The 17129-nt window shown below is 46.4% G+C and overlaps 1 protein-coding gene across 3 annotated transcripts; it reads left to right on the forward strand.

Moving 5' to 3' along the window:
• Positions 1–5232: 5232 nt before the first annotated feature.
• Positions 5233–14923, forward strand: ACP5 (acid phosphatase 5, tartrate resistant). Of its 3 annotated transcripts, none has more exons than XM_044443640.1 (5): positions 5233–5314; positions 9736–9990; positions 10984–11111; positions 11551–11896; positions 12896–14923. In XM_044443640.1, the coding sequence occupies exons 2-5, from the start codon at positions 9739–9741 to the stop codon at positions 13136–13138; spliced, it is 969 nt and encodes a 322-aa protein (XP_044299575.1). In that variant the 5' UTR covers positions 5233–5314; positions 9736–9738; the 3' UTR covers positions 13139–14923. The 3 variants fall into 3 exon arrangements, with proteins under 3 accessions (XP_044299575.1, XP_044299574.1, XP_044299576.1); XM_044443639.1 differs by having other exon boundaries at positions 5237–5336; XM_044443641.1 differs by lacking the exon at positions 5233–5314 and adding an exon at positions 5724–5849.
• Positions 14924–17129: the final 2206 nt, after the last annotated feature.

Genomic DNA, 17129 nt, shown 5'->3' on the forward strand with positions numbered 1-17129 from the left:
CTTGTGGCCCTATGCTGCACTGATTCCTACTTAGCTACATCCTTCCTGTAATGTGGAGCCCAGGAATGAACACAATACACCAGTTGTGAGCGCACCAGAGTCATATAGAGTGGTAGTAATACCTCTCTCGATCTAGAAGCCACACTTCTGGCTATGCAACCAAGGGTGGCGTTCGCCCTCTTGACCACCGCATCACACTGCAGACTCATGTTTAGCCTGCAGTCAACCAGCACCCCGAGGTCCCTTTCACAAGTGCTGCTGTCCAGCCACTTGTCCCCTAACCTGTACTTATGGCACCCATTCCTATGCCCCAAGTTCAAGACCTTGCACTTATCCACATTGAACACCATCCTGCTGTCTCCTGCCCACTTCCATAGTCTGTCCAGATCCTTCCGGATCCAGAGTACCTGCTCCTCAGTTGTGGCCACTGCCCCCATTTTAGTAATATCTGCAAATTTGTTCAGCACTGATAAGTGCCAACAGTAGGAAAAATCATTGCTGTCCTACTGCTGGTCCTTTTGGTTCCGGTGAAATTAAGTTTCCTTAACAGAGGAGAAAAGAGCCCTGCTGAATCTCCACACAGACGTGTAGCACACATTTCTGAAACAGAAATGCAGCTTGCCTTGCAGTTTCCAGTTAAATGTCCTGTATGGCCACGAAGATTTAGTGCTGGTATGACCATCACCACAGACAATGTAGCCCAGGGCAGGGAAGGCCATCTAGGTGGGGGATCTTCAGGGGCTACTCTCCAAATAGGATGGTAGTGTTGTAATAGTCAGACGTATATTTAACCTACGAAAGAAGTGATCACAATTGTGTGCACAATTATGTGTGAAGCATGCACATATGGCATACTTGCATACCCAGAGAAATGGAACACAACGCTGTGGAAGATCTAACACATGGAAAATATCTATTTTCTGAACAAACTAAAGATGGCTGGACCTTTGATTATCCCTCCGTGGGCCTGTCATGCTCCAGGGATGTCCTCCAGGTGTTCCATCCTAAGGGGCTCCATGTGTGTTTGACTGCAAACCCAACATTTCCAGCCAGTCTCCGCTGGGGTGCCAGGGCCAGGGACCCTGCCTCTCTCCCAACATCATTAGACTATAGCTCCCTGCCAATGCTGGCTGGGGAAAATGGGAATTTGAGTCCCACAATATCTGGAGAGTCATATGATCTCCACCACTGCTGTATGGTCTTGCAGATGGGAAGATGAGAGCTGTAGTGAAAAAGAACTGGAAGGTTCCAGGTTGAAGAAGGCTGCTCTAGGGAGGAACTAGTGAGAAGGCAAGACAGAGAGGGTGCGTGATGTTTGCTATGACTTCGGCAGATTACCAGTATTTTTTATCTGGGAAGGAGTTTTCCCAAGCAGACTGGGGACCTTGGGGCAGTATTGGTCTAGTTCTCTTCCTCAGAGCTGGGAAGGTGACTCATCCAGGGAGTTGGTACACAAGGCAGAGGTGAGCTTCATCCACGTGCACACATGCACACACCTGCTCCCACCACCTCTTCTCACAAAGCCTGCTCGTGATCACAAGAGGGTCTTTCCACACGCACACCAACTCAAAGATTAGAGATCCATAGCATGCACAGGCCTTTCGTCATCTGTGCTTTAGACCTGTCCTTGCTCTGCAGACACTTTCTGTGCGGGTGGCAGTAGCTGTTCTCTGCCTGGGTCACAGGGCCCCATCATGGGGTCATATGGCCTGCTTGGCTTATGTTGTTCTTTGCCAGACTCAGGAGCATGGGTGCATGCCCTTGTCTGGCAGGAAAAGGTTTGTGATTCTCTGAAAGGAGAAAACCTGGACTGGACCAACCAAAAGGTCTGTTAGCTTCCCCAAGAACTTTGTAAGAAATATGCAGACAAGCTGGAAAGAGTTCAGAGGAGGGTAACAAGGATGGTTAGGGACTGGAAACAAAGCCCTGGGAGGAGAGCCTGAAAGGACTGGGCATGTTTAGCCTTCAGAAGAGAAGACTGAAGGGCAAGTACTTGAAAGGTGGTCACAAAGAAGATGGACAGGATCTCTTCATCCCAGAGTGCAGGACACAGAATAACAGGCTCAAGTTACAGGAAGCCCAATTCTGGCTAGATATGGAGGGAAATCTCCAGTCTGTTAGAGCAGTACAACAAAGGAACCAACGACTTAGGGAGATTGTGGGCTCTTCCACACAAAGGAGGCCTTCAAGATGCAACTGGACAGCCATCTGAGAGGGATGGTTTGACTTAGATTCCTGCACTGAACAGGGGATTGGACATGATAGCCCTCTGGCCCCTTCCAACTCTATGATTCTATGATATCCTGAGAGTGAGATGCATATTCTGTCTGAGATCCTCAGCACCCCTCCCAAACTGCAATCTCCGCAGTTCCTTTGGAGAAGCTTGCCATTCCCAGCCTCCCCTTCCAGCCCCACCCCCCCTTTCTCCAACCACCAATCCTTTCTCAGTTTCTAAAAATTTGAAAAGCCTTTGGCTTAATTACTAGCAGTAAGAGCATGAGCTAAAGTAGGCTGGTTTTGTTTCTGCTTTAGCCTTTGGCCCACCCACCAGCCCCAAGAGCATCTCTGATACTGAACTCAGCCCCTGGGCTGACAAGGGTTTGCTACTCTCTCTGATGTAGAGGTTCAGAAAGCAATCTTAGGGTCCCTGGGAAACCATCCCAGGACCATAGAATTACTCAAAATGTCCCTTTGGAGACCATGGGCACTGCTAAAACCTCGGAAGGGGAACTCTGAGGTCCTGTGCCCCTCCTGTGCCCACTACCCCTGCCAGCAGGGAAAGAACTGCTCCAGTTGCTTCCCGAGGCTGCAGATGCTGGCTCAGAGGGAAGAAAAGGGTCATTCTGGTGGCAGGAGAGAAGGGGCAGGCCAGGATATCACAGACCTTGACTCTAGGCAAATGCCTGGGTGGGTTCTCCTGCTTAGCAGAGGCATGTGCAATACAGGCAGTGGTTTTGTCGGTTTCCTGTATAAGGTGCTGTTTTTCTTCTACTCTTCGTTTCCTAAATGAGCATGAACTTCCTCCTCTTAAGGTGACACATGCTTTCCAGAACATACCTCTAGGGAGGTTATTATAGAATAACATATAGGCATGGAAGGGAGAGGAGGGGAGGGGAAGAGTCACTGGGGAAAACAGGAGTGGGGAAAAGAGGAGCCCATGAATGGGCATGTGCAGGAAAATATCACACAGGGCACAAGTGTGCATTATGGGCCAGAAATGCTGAGAAAGATGAGCGAGGTGCAACCAGGGGTGGCAAGCAGCTGCAGGATGCCAGATCGAAAAGGGTGCTCTACAACAAGGCTGTTTCTCCATATGCTCTCCATATGCAGTTCCTTGCTTCTTTCTCAGAATTGTATGTGGGGGTCCAGACATGGTCATAACCTACTTGTAACTCTCGTGTTTTCCTCTGTCACTTCCATCTTTTTTCTTTCCATAAAAATATTCCATTATGATGAGAAAGTTGGGAGTATCTGGAAAATATCCCCTGATCAGGAGAGTGCTGGAAGTGCTAGATCAGGAGAGAGCTGGATCAGGAGAGTGCTGATCAGCAAGATCTGGAAGGCCTGGAATTGAAGCAAGGAAGGACCTGCGGAAAGGCAGTCATGTGTCGTGGCCGCCCGGAGCCCTCACTCTGGAGCCTGCCCCATACTTTTCCTTTCATGGACCACTGCACCCCACCCACACGGAAAGCAGAGGGGCCACGTGGGCCAGCACAGCTCCGGGATTTGCTTAGAGCAGGAGAGATGATGCAAGTGAAGATGATAAAAGGGCTTTCTGTTTGGCTATCATTAGCAAAGTCAGAACAAGGACGATAAGCAAGCCGGAACAAGGACAATAATCAAGGAGAGGTTGGATACCTTGCTCTCCTTTGCAGAGGGGGTTCCTACTTCAGGGTTGCAGTTCAGATGGTAACACTCTTAGAGAGATTTAAAGCTAATGGAAAGCTAAAGACTGCATTTCAGTGGGCTGGAGACCTTGTGCTAAAGCTCAGTGTGTCTTACGGGTTAACCAAAGTACGTGCACTGGGTTCAGTGGAGCTCACTGGCATGGGCTTGAATCCTAATGAAGAAGTGGTGCCCTTTGGGGTGCGGGGAGCTGGGGTCATGATGAGCTCCTATTCCTCACTGCTTACACTGCTCCCAGCCCTTGCAGGTGGCAGTGTGCTCTCTCTGCCCAGGGATCTTTGAGCCATGCCTGCCCCCGGGGCTTCTTCCTGGAGATACTGCCCCAGTACATGATGTGTGAGACCTGGTAGGTCCCCTCCAATTCATCTCATTATCAAATGGATGGGCCTCGTGTGCGTTCAGTGAGAGCGTGCCGGTCAAGGCCCTTAGGAGAAATTTTAAGAGGAGACATTGCCCCCTTTGTGAGCACCTTTATTATGTTGCTAAGGGAGGGAGGGGTCAAGAACAGGGGCTGACACTTGATTTTTAACAAAGAATGAATACTTATCCTTTCACTTCTGCAAGGATGCAGAATTTTGAACCCTGTGCCAAACTTTTGCTTGCCCATCTCCGCTATGTCTGGTACTGAACAGAGCTACCCCTGAATTTTGAGGCAAGTTTAGGAAACATCTGAGGTATTATTAAGGCTACTAAAGGGGAGTTGATAAAGCTGGCAGTGGAGCTGTTTGTATGACACAGCAGCCCATCATGGCCTATGTAACCTATAGGGAGGCTGCAGTGTATGTGGCCACTATTGTGAATAGGTAACCCTTGATTGGGGGTTATAATGTGCGAAACTAACAAATGTGGGTTAAGGGAGAATTGTTTAACCCATGGTCTGTTTTAAGCAAATTATGCAGAGTGGGCCCTGTGCGGAGTGGGACCTGGGTTGTGGGGGGGGGGGGCGTCTTTTCCAGTTCCAGTAACACCCAGGGCTGAATTGTTTCTATCCAATCTGCTGGTCTTATTCACGTTTTTACTCTTAGGTATTGTCCAATGTGGGTAGCTGAGGATGAAGAGGCTGGAGTGCCCCTGTGTTTTTTCTCTTATCAGCTCTGCAGTAAAGGCAGGTTAACGAATGACTTTAACATCAGGCTGTTAAGAGAAGGAAGTACCACATGTGGGTCATCACTGCATTTATTTCTCCGTTACACTCAGCTTTTCTGTTCCTGCACTCCCCTGATTGGTGCAAGAGGGAAACCCCTCCTTTTCCCACACTCCATTTCCCATTTTTAGTGCCCGATAAAGTGTTCCCAATCACAGCAGAGTGCTTCAGTTGCACTGGGACAGTAGATGCTCACCGCGGAGAGTGGTGCTGAGTTCGCATGCCCAGGATAAGCTGATCGGAGCACCAAGTTTGACCAGAAAGGTTAGTGGAGAAGACAGATTTGGTAAGTCCCTCTTCTTCACTCTCAATCACAGCTGCTGACCTTGTTAGCAACAGTTTCATCAAATTCTTTCTCTTGGTGATGGGAGCCTTGGTTGGCTTCCCATCCTGTGTGCTGATTCCTCCATGATGTTCAGCCCCATTTCCAGATGAACCTGTTCCCAGTTCTCCGGCTTGGAATGACTCCTGAAGGCAAGCCCTTTAGTCGGAGGTGGCCTTTTGGCTAGCTAATGCTGAGGGACTAACACAAGCTGAAAACAGACACTACCTACCCAATTACCAGGCAGGCACAGACAGGATGAGCCCACTGTGGTTGAGTCACGGAAGCAGGGAGGCTATGAAAGAACATCAAGGTTTCCTGGAACAAGTGACTTTACACTAAGAAGGGCAAAGAACAAAATGAAAGCAAATAATAGTAAATGTAATGTAAAGGTAGAAACGTTGAAAGGAAACCAGCTGGAGGGATACTGGAACAGTTGCAACCTGATCCTCTCTGTCTTTATTTTCAAGCAAATGGGTAAGTAAGTTGTGAAACCTGCTGAGAAAGTTAGCTGAATTCTTTGCAACACGTTCTCTGTGCAGATGATGTATGTAGAATCCTTCAATTCAAACCAATGTTGTTGCTTTTCTTGTAAGACACTGTAAAACTAGAGATGACTAAAAATGATTCCTATACCCAGGAGTCCTTGACTGAACTGCAAAAGCAGGAATGCCTGGTATGGATCTCTGTCACTTTGGAAATTAGACAGAGTTGTTCTACTCCATCACCAGCTCTCACACGAATCCTTAGGCATGCAGGTTCTTAGTGAAGACCAGTGCCCTAGGCAGTGCAATATCATTTATATTACTTAAAATATTATATTTATATCTGTTTTTTTCTCTTGCCAGGAATCAAAAGCAGTTGTCCTTCTCCTTTCTATCATGGTACTGCTATAATACTGGGACTGCTATAGTATTATCATTAGAGGCATGCAGCACAATGCCATTCAGGTTTGCATGTTCAGTGAGTTTATTCACAAGCAAGTTGTTTGTGATTGCAGCCCCAGATAGGCTTACAAAGCCTAATGCTTTTGAGAAATCCCATATGTAAAACAATCTGGAAAATAATAAGACTGCCAAGTCATGGAATTGGTTTTCCCTAACCCTAACCCCACTTAAAAGGAGTAATAGATGTATTTACCACAGGAGTACTTGAGTATCAAAGCAAAGGATACCTCAGGAAGGATTTCAGCATTTTGGATAGGAAGACTTATTCTGCCAGTTGTAAAAGTATGTACATGCCTTCATCTGAGGCATGGATTGGTATGTAAATGTCAGTGGGCACAGTCTAATCTAGTGGGATTTTCTCCTCCATAAATCCCATGGAAATGAATGTGAGTTAATGCATATACTGACTCCTAGAATATGTGTTCTTGCACTAATCCCCAGGCAAATCTTGGGTTGTTTTGTAGAGCAGAACATCTGAAGAAAATTGCTGTCTGTACAAGGTTTCTACAGTAATGGCATGCTGCATGCAGAAAGACCTTTTGAGTGTACCCGCTGAGTAATAAATTGCTGATGAAATGGAGGGAAATATTTAGTTTGCAAAGATATCAAGAAACATTTGCAGATAAAATGGGCTAAGAAGTATGATTGATTGCAGGCCAATTGCAATTTGTCCATTTAAGCAAGAAAATAAAGCCTCACTGATGGTGTTAACGTGCAAAATAAGGCAATAAGACAATCTAAGTATCCCAAGTTTTGAGATAAAGTGTAAGCGTATGCATGGAAAATGTGAGGCTGTCAGAGCCTAGGTAAACAAACAGGTATGGCAGTTAAACAAAGGTAACGGTTTTATTAGAATGGCACTACAGAAAAACTTGCATGTGTGAGAGTACACAGAAGAGCAGGTCTCAAGACACTGTATTTGCTTGGCAGTCTGCCAGAAATGTATACAAGTTGCAAACCATTAGAGAAATAACTAAGCACACAGTAATTTTCCAAGTCACTCACTCTTCATTGTTTTTATAAACAAACCTTGCCACTAGCAGCAACATTTTACTTATCTTGGGACTCAAGGTCACAAGCTTACAGGCAAAAATGTAGCTTCCTGCTTCTTTTCCTTGTTTCTTCTACACTGTTATAAAGTTCTTGTCATGCTGAGCTAATGCCCTTTCTTTCTCTGATTCCTGACAGGGTTCATAGCAAAGACAGTTGGGGAACTCTGCAATAATGGAAGTATAAGAAAGTCCCTGGGTTATGAACATCCAAGTTATGAACAACCCGTACTGCGATAACCCTATCTGAATATGAGTATCTCTAACAATAAGCTGTGACTATATCTAGAGAACTATGTGATGGATTTCTTGACATGTCATCAGTGGCCCCATAGTTCCCTAGAATAGTCACAGCTTTTCACTAGGGTTATTCATGGCTTTTCCTCTGAAATAGTTGCAGATAGTTGCAGCTATCTCTAGAAGACAATGTGACATATCTCTAGGGAACTACTGATGCATCAGTGGCTGCTAAAGTATTCACAGCTTTGCATTTTGGCCATTGGCTTGAGCATACTGAGTTCCCCTTTGCTTTTTCTGTAGCATTTCCCCTCGTAACCAAATCCTCAGTTGCTAGAAGGCCATTTATCGTGAGAAAACAAAATGGGTGTACAAACAACCCTGGAGGCCTATCTCAAGAAAGCAACTGCAGTGCTAACCCCCCTGCCTCCAGCAGCACAATCAAATCCTGACTCTTCCGCACCAGGTGCATCTCCATCATCATCAGTTAATGTTAGGCTTAATGCCACCTCCAAAATGTTCTGTTTCTTTTATTTGTTTTTTATATTACTGTTTACCTACACACATCCATACATATCCATAGTATCCATCCATCCATATCTGTAGTTACTTTATTATGATTGTATTATCATCATTATTACAATGCTGTATTGTGTTTAAGATGCTTTACTGAATATTGAAATGTTTCTTAAGTGTTTTATATGCATAGAAAGGTAACATATACACATATATGAAAACAAAAATTTGGCTTACTCGTGTGATCCAAATTACATACAAATCAACATAAGAACATTCTCAGGAATGGAACTCATCTGTAACCCAGGGACTACCTATAGTGGAAAAGACGCTAAGTGTTCCATATATTTTATTCTGACAACCACCATTAGTTGGTTGTGCCATGTAAGGGCCTCTTGACTTCTACAAATGAAGAACTGAGTCCTTAGATATGGGAAGCGAAGTAACTTTTGAATGTCTACCAGAGGAATGTGCTTCAGGCAAAAGGCAGAAATGATTCATTGTGAAAAAGGAAAAACTCTTGTCTTTCTTTCAGTACCAAACCTGGGTTGGATGTTGCCATTCACAGAACAAAATACTGTACATGAACTACAGAGGTAGAACATTTGCAAAAGTCATCTCCTCTTCTGATTTGCATTTCTGGCCATGCTGCCACTAGATTTTGTGCTAGGTGTCTAGAGCCAGCCATATGCATGCTTTATGGAGAATAAGCAGCATTCAACACAGCAGAAGTTGTCCTAAGTGTGTGTTTTTGCATTGTAAGTGCAAATAGCTGGTCAATGTAATCTTGGAATGAGGGGTGGCTTTTTTTTCAACACAGCATGAGAGTAGATGACTGCATATTGATGTAAATGCATTTTCATAACTTTTTCAATTTAATGCAATGATATCAAAATGGTACTGGAATTTTCTGTGTTTGCAAATATGAATAAAAACACAACTTTGAACAGAAATTCATTTGCTTTTTTTAAAAAAAAAGAGAGTTGTTTTGGCTGCTAGGTATATTCTATATGCATCTGTGCAGGAAATTGGATTCATTGATGTTTACTCAGAAGAAATGTGCATAACAGCAGTAGGTGACCTGGCACTTTCCAGACGTTTTGGACTACAACTGCCATAGCCTCAGTCAGCATGGCCAAAGGGGGTGACAGTTGTCGCCTATGACTTTTGGAGGACACCCCTGTGTCTCTGATTGCAAGGGGGTGGGCAAGGGGGTGGGCAGCAACATAAAAACCATGGGGGTGGGAGAATCAAGTGTCATTTCCAGAATAATGTATTGGTGTCTCTGTCATTCTTGGTGTTATTTGTTACATCTCCAAGAGTGTGCAAAAGGAATGTAGAAAAACTAAAATGACATCTCTTAGTGGGCATGGTTGTTTAATAAGCATGGCATACTTTTTGCACATCATAGGATTCTCTTTCAGAAATGGGTGTTCAGAGCAAAAGTAGAATGAAGCTCTTTAGTGAGTTATGACAGGGAGATGGGAAGGGAGCTCATTGCTTGTTGGGGAGAGGGCCCCCTAGTGTAAATAGGGGGCCATTGGGTGGCCTTTTCCCAATGCATTTTCCATAATAGATGCACCTCGGCTTCATCATCTCCCTGCTCTCTTTCAGAGGATGAGCTTCTTCTTTCTCTTGGGGCTCTTCCTAGCTGCCACCCCCAGGCTTCATGCTGGCTCCTCCCTGCGCTTCATTGCTGTGGGGGATTGGGGTGGACTCCCCAATGCTCCTTTCTACACCGCCCGTGAAGCAGCTGTAGCCAAGGAGATGGGGCGCACTGTGGCTTCTCTGGGAACCGATTTCATCTTGTCCCTCGGAGACAACTTCTACTATAATGGCGTCCATGATGTCTACGACAAGCGCTTCCAGGTAGCAGGGGACGGAGACTGCCTTGTGACTCCCTGGTGGGGAGGGGGAAGGGAAGGCAGCTGAAGCACTCGAGGATGTTGACTGGTCTTGGTCACAGTGGGGGTATCTGAGGGCCAGTGCCACAAAATCCAAAACCCAGACCTACTGAAGGAAATGTAATTGAAAAAGTGAATCTAAAATTGGGCCTGTGCTAGCTCCTCTGCACAGCAGGTAAAAAGTGGGGTACCCCAGCAAAGTGGTAGGAGGCAGGTGCCAACTGAAGAGACACACTAAAGGGCGTGCACACTGGAATATTTCCCTGCCCCTGAGGAGTAAGAGGGACACGTCTAGGGAGCCCCCTGCCTTCCGAGCACATTCTTCTGCTGCCTTTGGGATGGGCAGCTCACAGGGCCGCTGATGCTTAGGCATGTCTTGTAAAGCAGCAGGCTGGGCTGGTCGACAGGAGGCCTGCAGCTCCTGCCATCAAAGGAGGCACTGCCCATCCAGCAGTTATTTTGGAGCCCTTCATGCCTGGCTGGAAAGCAACCTGTTTCAAGCAGAGGGATGGAGTAGCATCCAGTAAACAATATGTGGGGAGAGCAGTAGTAGAAATACTGTGCATAAAACTGAGGGGGGTGGGGGGGTTGGATGGGGCTGCAGCCATTTTAGTATTTATGCAAAGCACTTTTGCTCTGCTCTTCATCCAAAGAAGTTCCAAGAGTGATTTGTCTACGATCAGTAGCAAGCAAGACAGTTTCTGCCCTCAGGAAAGGAAAAAGGAGCAGGGAGTGAAAAGAAAAGAGGAAAACTAGACAATTCAGGCACCACTTCTTGGTTAAAAAGTAAATTCTTGCAGTGACCAGCCAGGCCAAACTGCTCAACACTTGCATTTAGGCTGCCAAACTGCATCATGCTGCTGCAGAAAGCAGTGGTCTGCCTTTGCAGTAGCCAAGGACCAACTGAAATTCCTGTGAGTGATGCTGCACAGAAATCATTCCTTCTCTTCCCTTTCAGGAGACTTTTGAGTCGGTTTTCCAGGCACCTTCATTGCGGAAGGTGCCCTGGTATGTTCTGGCTGGAAACCATGACCATTCAGGAAATGTCTCAGCCCAGATTGCCTACAGCAAGATCTCCAAACGTTGGTAAGACTATATTGTCACAGGGCCTGGGGTATTTATTCCTTTAGTGTGCTACTTGACACAGTGCAAGAGGGTCAACTGTTGCCAAGTGTGGAGAAATCAGGAACATTCATGGGGAAGATACAGGAGGAGAAGATACCTTCAATGTCCTGTGTGCAAATGGCTACCTTTGTTTCCAGCAAGTTTGGGGTGAGGAGGAGGAGAACAGCTGCACTATATGATTTACAAAAGCCAGTTGTCCCTGTGAAGGGGCAACTCCTGGCTCCAATGAGGCCTGCTCCCCTTTGACGCCTAGTTAGAACAGCCCTGAGGTGGCTCCCCATTCATTCTGTTCTGTCGACTGAGTGCCTGTGGCTCCTGGAGCATCCTCAGAGATCTTGAAAAGTGGGAGTGCCTTCTCTTGCTCTCCTCTGAGGGTTCTCCCATGGCTTTTTCCTTCCAGGCATTTCCCCAAGTATTACTACAAACTGAGGTTCCCAGTGCCTGGCAGCAATGCGACTGTCACCATCCTCATGATAGACACAGTGACCATCTGTGGCAACTCAGATGACTTCCAGAACGAACAGCCCCGGGGGCCACGAGATGCAGGTGTGGCCCGTAGCCAGCTGTCCTGGCTCCGCAAGCAGATGGCCACCTCCCAAGATGACTACTTGCTGGTGGCTGGGCATTACCCATTGTGGTCTGTGGGGAAGCACGGCCCCACTGCATGCCTGGTCAAGCAACTGCAGCCGCTGCTGCTGAAATACAAGGCCACAGCCTACTTGTGTGGCCATGACCACAACCTGCAGGTGAGTCCAGGTTCTGTCCTCATGCTCAGAGCTTGCTGCCACACGCCTGTGGCAAAGGGGGCACAGCTTGCAGCGCAGATGGTTCACACCAAGCCTGGCCCTGTGCTCCCCGGGTAGCTATCACATCCTCCCTCTGTCTCCAGTCTGTAAGACGGGAAGGAGAGTGAACTACTTGAAAGGGTTGCCGCTAATTCATTTGCTCCTCCCCACATCAGCAAGGCGGTAAATGGGCAAAAGGATAAGCTTTGCCTTCTGCTTTGCGGCACGGATTGGGGGCTAACCTCCTCCTATCGCCTACATTTGTGCCACCTGCTGTGCTATCCCTGTCGAGGGAGGACAGCACCACCTCCTCTGTACTCAGCCATTTTGGCTCCTTCAAAACCCTCCTCATATTTCCTCTTCACCAAAGCCTTCATTGAACCAGCAGAGCTTGGGCACATGTGCATCTCCTGCTGCCATATGTCCTCTTTCTCTCCATCCTCCCAAGCCCTTATCCATCCCTACTCATTTATAATTATCTGCTAAAAAGCCACCAAGGCTGTATACAACAGTTGAAAACAAAACCTTGCATTGAGTTAAATACTATGCATTATAAAAGCCTCACTTGGAAAGCTGCTCTGACCCCTTCCTTTACTCCACTGCCATGCCCTTCTAGGCCAGGTAGCAAGTCCTCTCCAGCAAAGCCATGGCACTGGAGGGTTGCAATCTATCAATAGCACGTTCTGAGCACTAAATGCAACACACTGCTTAGCCCATCTTGAACAAAATGTGTATGCATTTCCCCCACTTTCCTTGGGATGCCAGTTGAATATGCCTGAGCTTTCCACAGCAATTCTGTAAGTTCCTGACTGAGCTAGGAATTGGACCCAAAGGGAAGTTTGCCAGATAGTGTTTCCCCACAGGAATTTTGCCAGGCGACAGCATGATGGGTTGGGATGACCCAAAAGGGGCATGGCAGTGATCCTGCCTTACCTCTGCCCCTGTCTCTTTCCCCAATAGTACCTGCAGGACAAAACTGGCTTGGGCTACGTGCTAAGTGGAGCGGGCAACTTCATGGATGACTCCAAGCAGCACCTCCACCAAGTTCCTGCTGGCTACCTACGCTTCTTCTATGGCCGCACCTCTTCTCAGGGGGGGTTTGTCTACATTGAGATTAATGGCAAAGAGATGAGTATCACCTACATTGAGGGCCAAGGCAAGTCACTATACAAGACTTCACTGCCCAGGCGGAGGCGTTTCTAAAGACAGCACAGCCATCGTCATCGACTGCTGCGTTTGTTCTCTTTGCTTGTAGAGAGGGGCGCTAGTGGCATCTCTGGCACAGGCACACTCATACCTTCCCCTGGACAAGAACTGGCTTTTATGGGAAGCATTACTGCCCAGAGAGCATGCTAGTACCTCATATTTTGCGAAGTACTTCACACACAAAATCTTATCAAATTTCCTTCCCCTCAATAGCCAACGTATTTTTCTGTGAACTCTGCACTGCAGTCTCATGTCTCTCTGAGGCTTCTGCCAAAACTGGGAGCATGCCAGATCAAACGCGGTCACTGAACCAGCTCAACCTGCCCCATAGCGGGCCGCTCCTCTGAGCCTCTCTGGGGGGCACTCGTGAGCAGCAGGCTAGCCTCACTGCATGAACCGAGGAGCAGCTGTGCCAGGCAGCGCTCTGATGCCTATCCAGCTTTAACGGAGTGTGGCCCCTGCCCCAGCCCTGCACCATGCAGTCCTGCTAGGCACTGCTAGCCTTGCTCAGGGAGATGGAAAGGGAAGAGCTGAAATCTCTCCCACCCTCCCACTGGGAGAGCCCTTAACAGCTGCCTGTCATGCAGGCACATGTGAAGCAGGCAGCCAAAGGGAAACTGGGCAATTCTCATAGCAGGAGGGGAAAGTGGGGACGGTTCCTTCGCTAACTGCGGAGCCAATAGCAACAACTTGATAGAAATGCAGCCTTGAGCAAGCCCCCTGGAAGCAAAAATCGGTTCTCGGAGCTACCGCTAACTCCTGAAATCGTCTTCAAGGGGAGTGAACTTTTACCTAGCTAAGCTCTCCATCTTTAAACTATCTGCAGTGTCAGCAGTTGCAGGTGAAGGGGGTGAGACTCAGTGGGTGATCAGGGCTGGGGCTGAACATTAACTTTGCTCTGGGTGCAGAGCACTCAGTGAAGCTGGAGACTTTGGACACAACTGAAAATTTGACGGAGAATAACAGAGGCTTTCGGAGTGAGCTCTGTGGACTGAGTGCTGCTCCCCCGCCCCCCAACCCATACGCACACTGCCACTTGGGAGCCATACAGCTGCTCTCTTTCTCCCTTCTCATGTTAATGACCCTTCTTTCTGTGCCATGTGTGAGAATCCTGCACCCTTCCAATGGGATGACGCAGGCATTCTGTTCAAGTATCTGGGTATCCATCATGGTAGAGCCGTACAGGATGTTTCCTCTACTTAGCAAGCAGCTCCTGTAGAGCAGGAGACAGCCTTGGTTGAAGCAGAGCAGGCATCAAACCTGCTAATGTCGCAGCCTTGCCAATTTGGAGAATGCCATTCCCTGTGTGCCAAAAGCACCAAAGTTTTGTCTGTCTTCAAATGGATTCACTGTCTAATGACAGATCACTTCTTTCCTGGATTTTCTGTGCGTTGAGTATTTGATTCTGCTCTCCATATTAGCTGTCCTTAGGCATTTCAAACTCATTTATTTGCTGAGATCGTTATCTTTGGAAACAGGCTTCAGTTTCATGTAAGACCAATGATCCTGTGCATCCAAATGCCAGTGGACTCCTTAGATTTATTAGAGGATAGGATCAGCTAATCTGTTCTTGTGACTGACTTTTCAATAAATTACTTTTAGAATAGTTTCTGCTTTTTTCACTACTGTCAATTTCAGTATGACTCTTTGAAGGGTAGGTTGCATGTCTAAGTTGAAAAAGAGACCCCCTTAGACCCGTAAATTCCAAAATCTACTGAAAATGGATGTTCTTTCATATCCTTTCACAGAAAAAACCCAGCATACTGTTGCTATGAGGAAATGCAGGAGTAAGAGAAGGTTACTTCAGTTTTAAAACTTAGCAACAAACAGTAGTTACAAGGTGTTCCTTGTTCCCTCAGGCTTACCTGATTTGCAGTTATAGCCTAACTAAGAGATCACCTAGTACCTTCCTGAAAATCTAGAGTAAAAGAAACATAGTGCCACATCACACATTTCTTTACTAGACATAGTCAAGGATATGTCAGTGGCAAACAACCACAATCTCCCTTGTAATGTGACTGGGTTCAGAAAACACAATAAACCACACTTAAGGATTGAGTACGGATTTGTTGTCAGTTGCAACTTAACTGTGGGCAGTTCTTGAAATATGGGTTATTGTGCTGACTGTACAAACCATGGTTAATCATGAACTGCCCACAGTTCACAACCCAGTGAGAGGCCATGAGGTCATGGGATGTTCATGGTTAACATTGTTAGCAGTTTGCTTTCAGACGACATGAGAACCCATTGCTTAACAACCCATGGTCCAGCGGCTACCCATACATGACCTGTGCTGTACCCTTCAGTGTGACTTGCCTGAACTGAGCTATTGCCTTTGCTTTAATGCTTCAGCACAGCTTTCACACACACCATGCCTCCAATTTCAGATACTAAGGCCATTGTTCAGGAAACCTGAAAAACAATATTTTGGCAGCCATTAGAAAGTGATGTCAAGAGTCAGTGGAAGAAGGAGCATGATTTTGCCTTTCTTGAGAGTAACAGCTTACCATCCCTATCCCTTTTTCCAGAGGATTCTATTTCGGGTCCATATTCATTTTTAACATATTTATATTTTTTCTTCTCCCTCCTAATGAAAGAAACTTTAGAATCTTCAACATTCAGCTTTCATTTTGGCCAGGCATCTCAGACTGACAACAAGCCTTGTTAATCACACCAGCTAGTTGACAAATAAATATATACAAACAATTTAGAAGCATGATCATGTTCAATTGCTGCAGAAATTCACATGTGCACACAGAAATTGTTAATCTGCAATGCGCCTCTTGACTGAATTATTTTTCATCAACAAGATACACATACCAGTTTTGCAGAAGGAATCTTGCAAAGTATAAAGATACATTACAAAATCTTATAAGAGCAAATTTTATGACTTGTGAACTGCCCAGAGACCTTTGATTATTGGGTGGTCTAGAAATGAAATTAGTATCAATAAGACCCAGACAAATCTATCCAGCACATATGCTTATCTCGTCTTTACTGCCATGAGTGAATGTTTAGGTCAGGGCTCCTTTTTACATGAGTAGGGACATTTAGGAATTTTGAGAAACCACACAATGATTGCAGTAGGAGGCATGGCCAGTTGCAAAATGGCAAGAAAGTAAAGCTGGCTCTCATAAATGAAAAATAAATCATGATACATGTGTATGAAGGCTTCCTTAGCCTTGTCCATCCAAAGGTGACATGCACACTGCAAAGGATACCTGTGTATGCTGATATCCGGTAGCCGGCGGCAGCTGCAACCTGTCCTGCACTGCAGCGATTTGGGGCAGGACTCAACATTGCTCATCTCCCTGCCCAACTTAAAAGGCAAGATTTTTATCCACTCCCTGCCCCCATTCCAAGCAGCTCAGAGTGGTGTACACATATGGCTTCTACTCACCCCATTCTACACTTAACAACAACCCGTTTAGGTAGGTTATGCTGAGGGCACGTGATTGGCTCAGAGTCACACAGTGACTGTCGTGGCTGGCTGGGGGTTTGAACCCGGGCTTCCTCTGTTAGTTTGGCACCACTGTCTCTATGAGTTTTAATTCTGCACCACCTGTAAGCTGGTGGGAGGTTTTAAGCTTCTCACTACCTTTGTAAGAGGTATCAAAAGCAAGTACGGTATCTTTTTACTGAGCTGTCTCAAATTTTTGAGTCCCTGGCTTTCTCTTTGCCTTTCTATATAACTTGGAATATTTTAAATTTAAGGCTGCATACAAAAGATGGCATAATGACAACATAACCTTAGGCATGGGCTCCTGTGCCTTGCATGGAAGGCAGGCAACTGATGCACCATGGTGCTTCTATGCCAGGAAAAGATGCTTTCATTTATTCATCACTGATACTCATGAAGCTGCCATATAGATGTCATCAGACCTTGCTTGATGTTGTCTGCTCTGACTAGCAGCAGCTCTCCAAGGGTCTTTATCGGCCTTATTATCCATCCTTTAACCTATGGTGGGCAACTTGCTAGGGGATCGAG

Source organism: Varanus komodoensis, unplaced genomic scaffold (assembly GCF_004798865.1).
Source record: "Varanus komodoensis strain SLA01 unplaced genomic scaffold, ASM479886v1 scaffold42, whole genome shotgun sequence".
Lineage (NCBI taxonomy): Eukaryota > Metazoa > Chordata > Lepidosauria > Squamata > Varanidae > Varanus > Varanus komodoensis.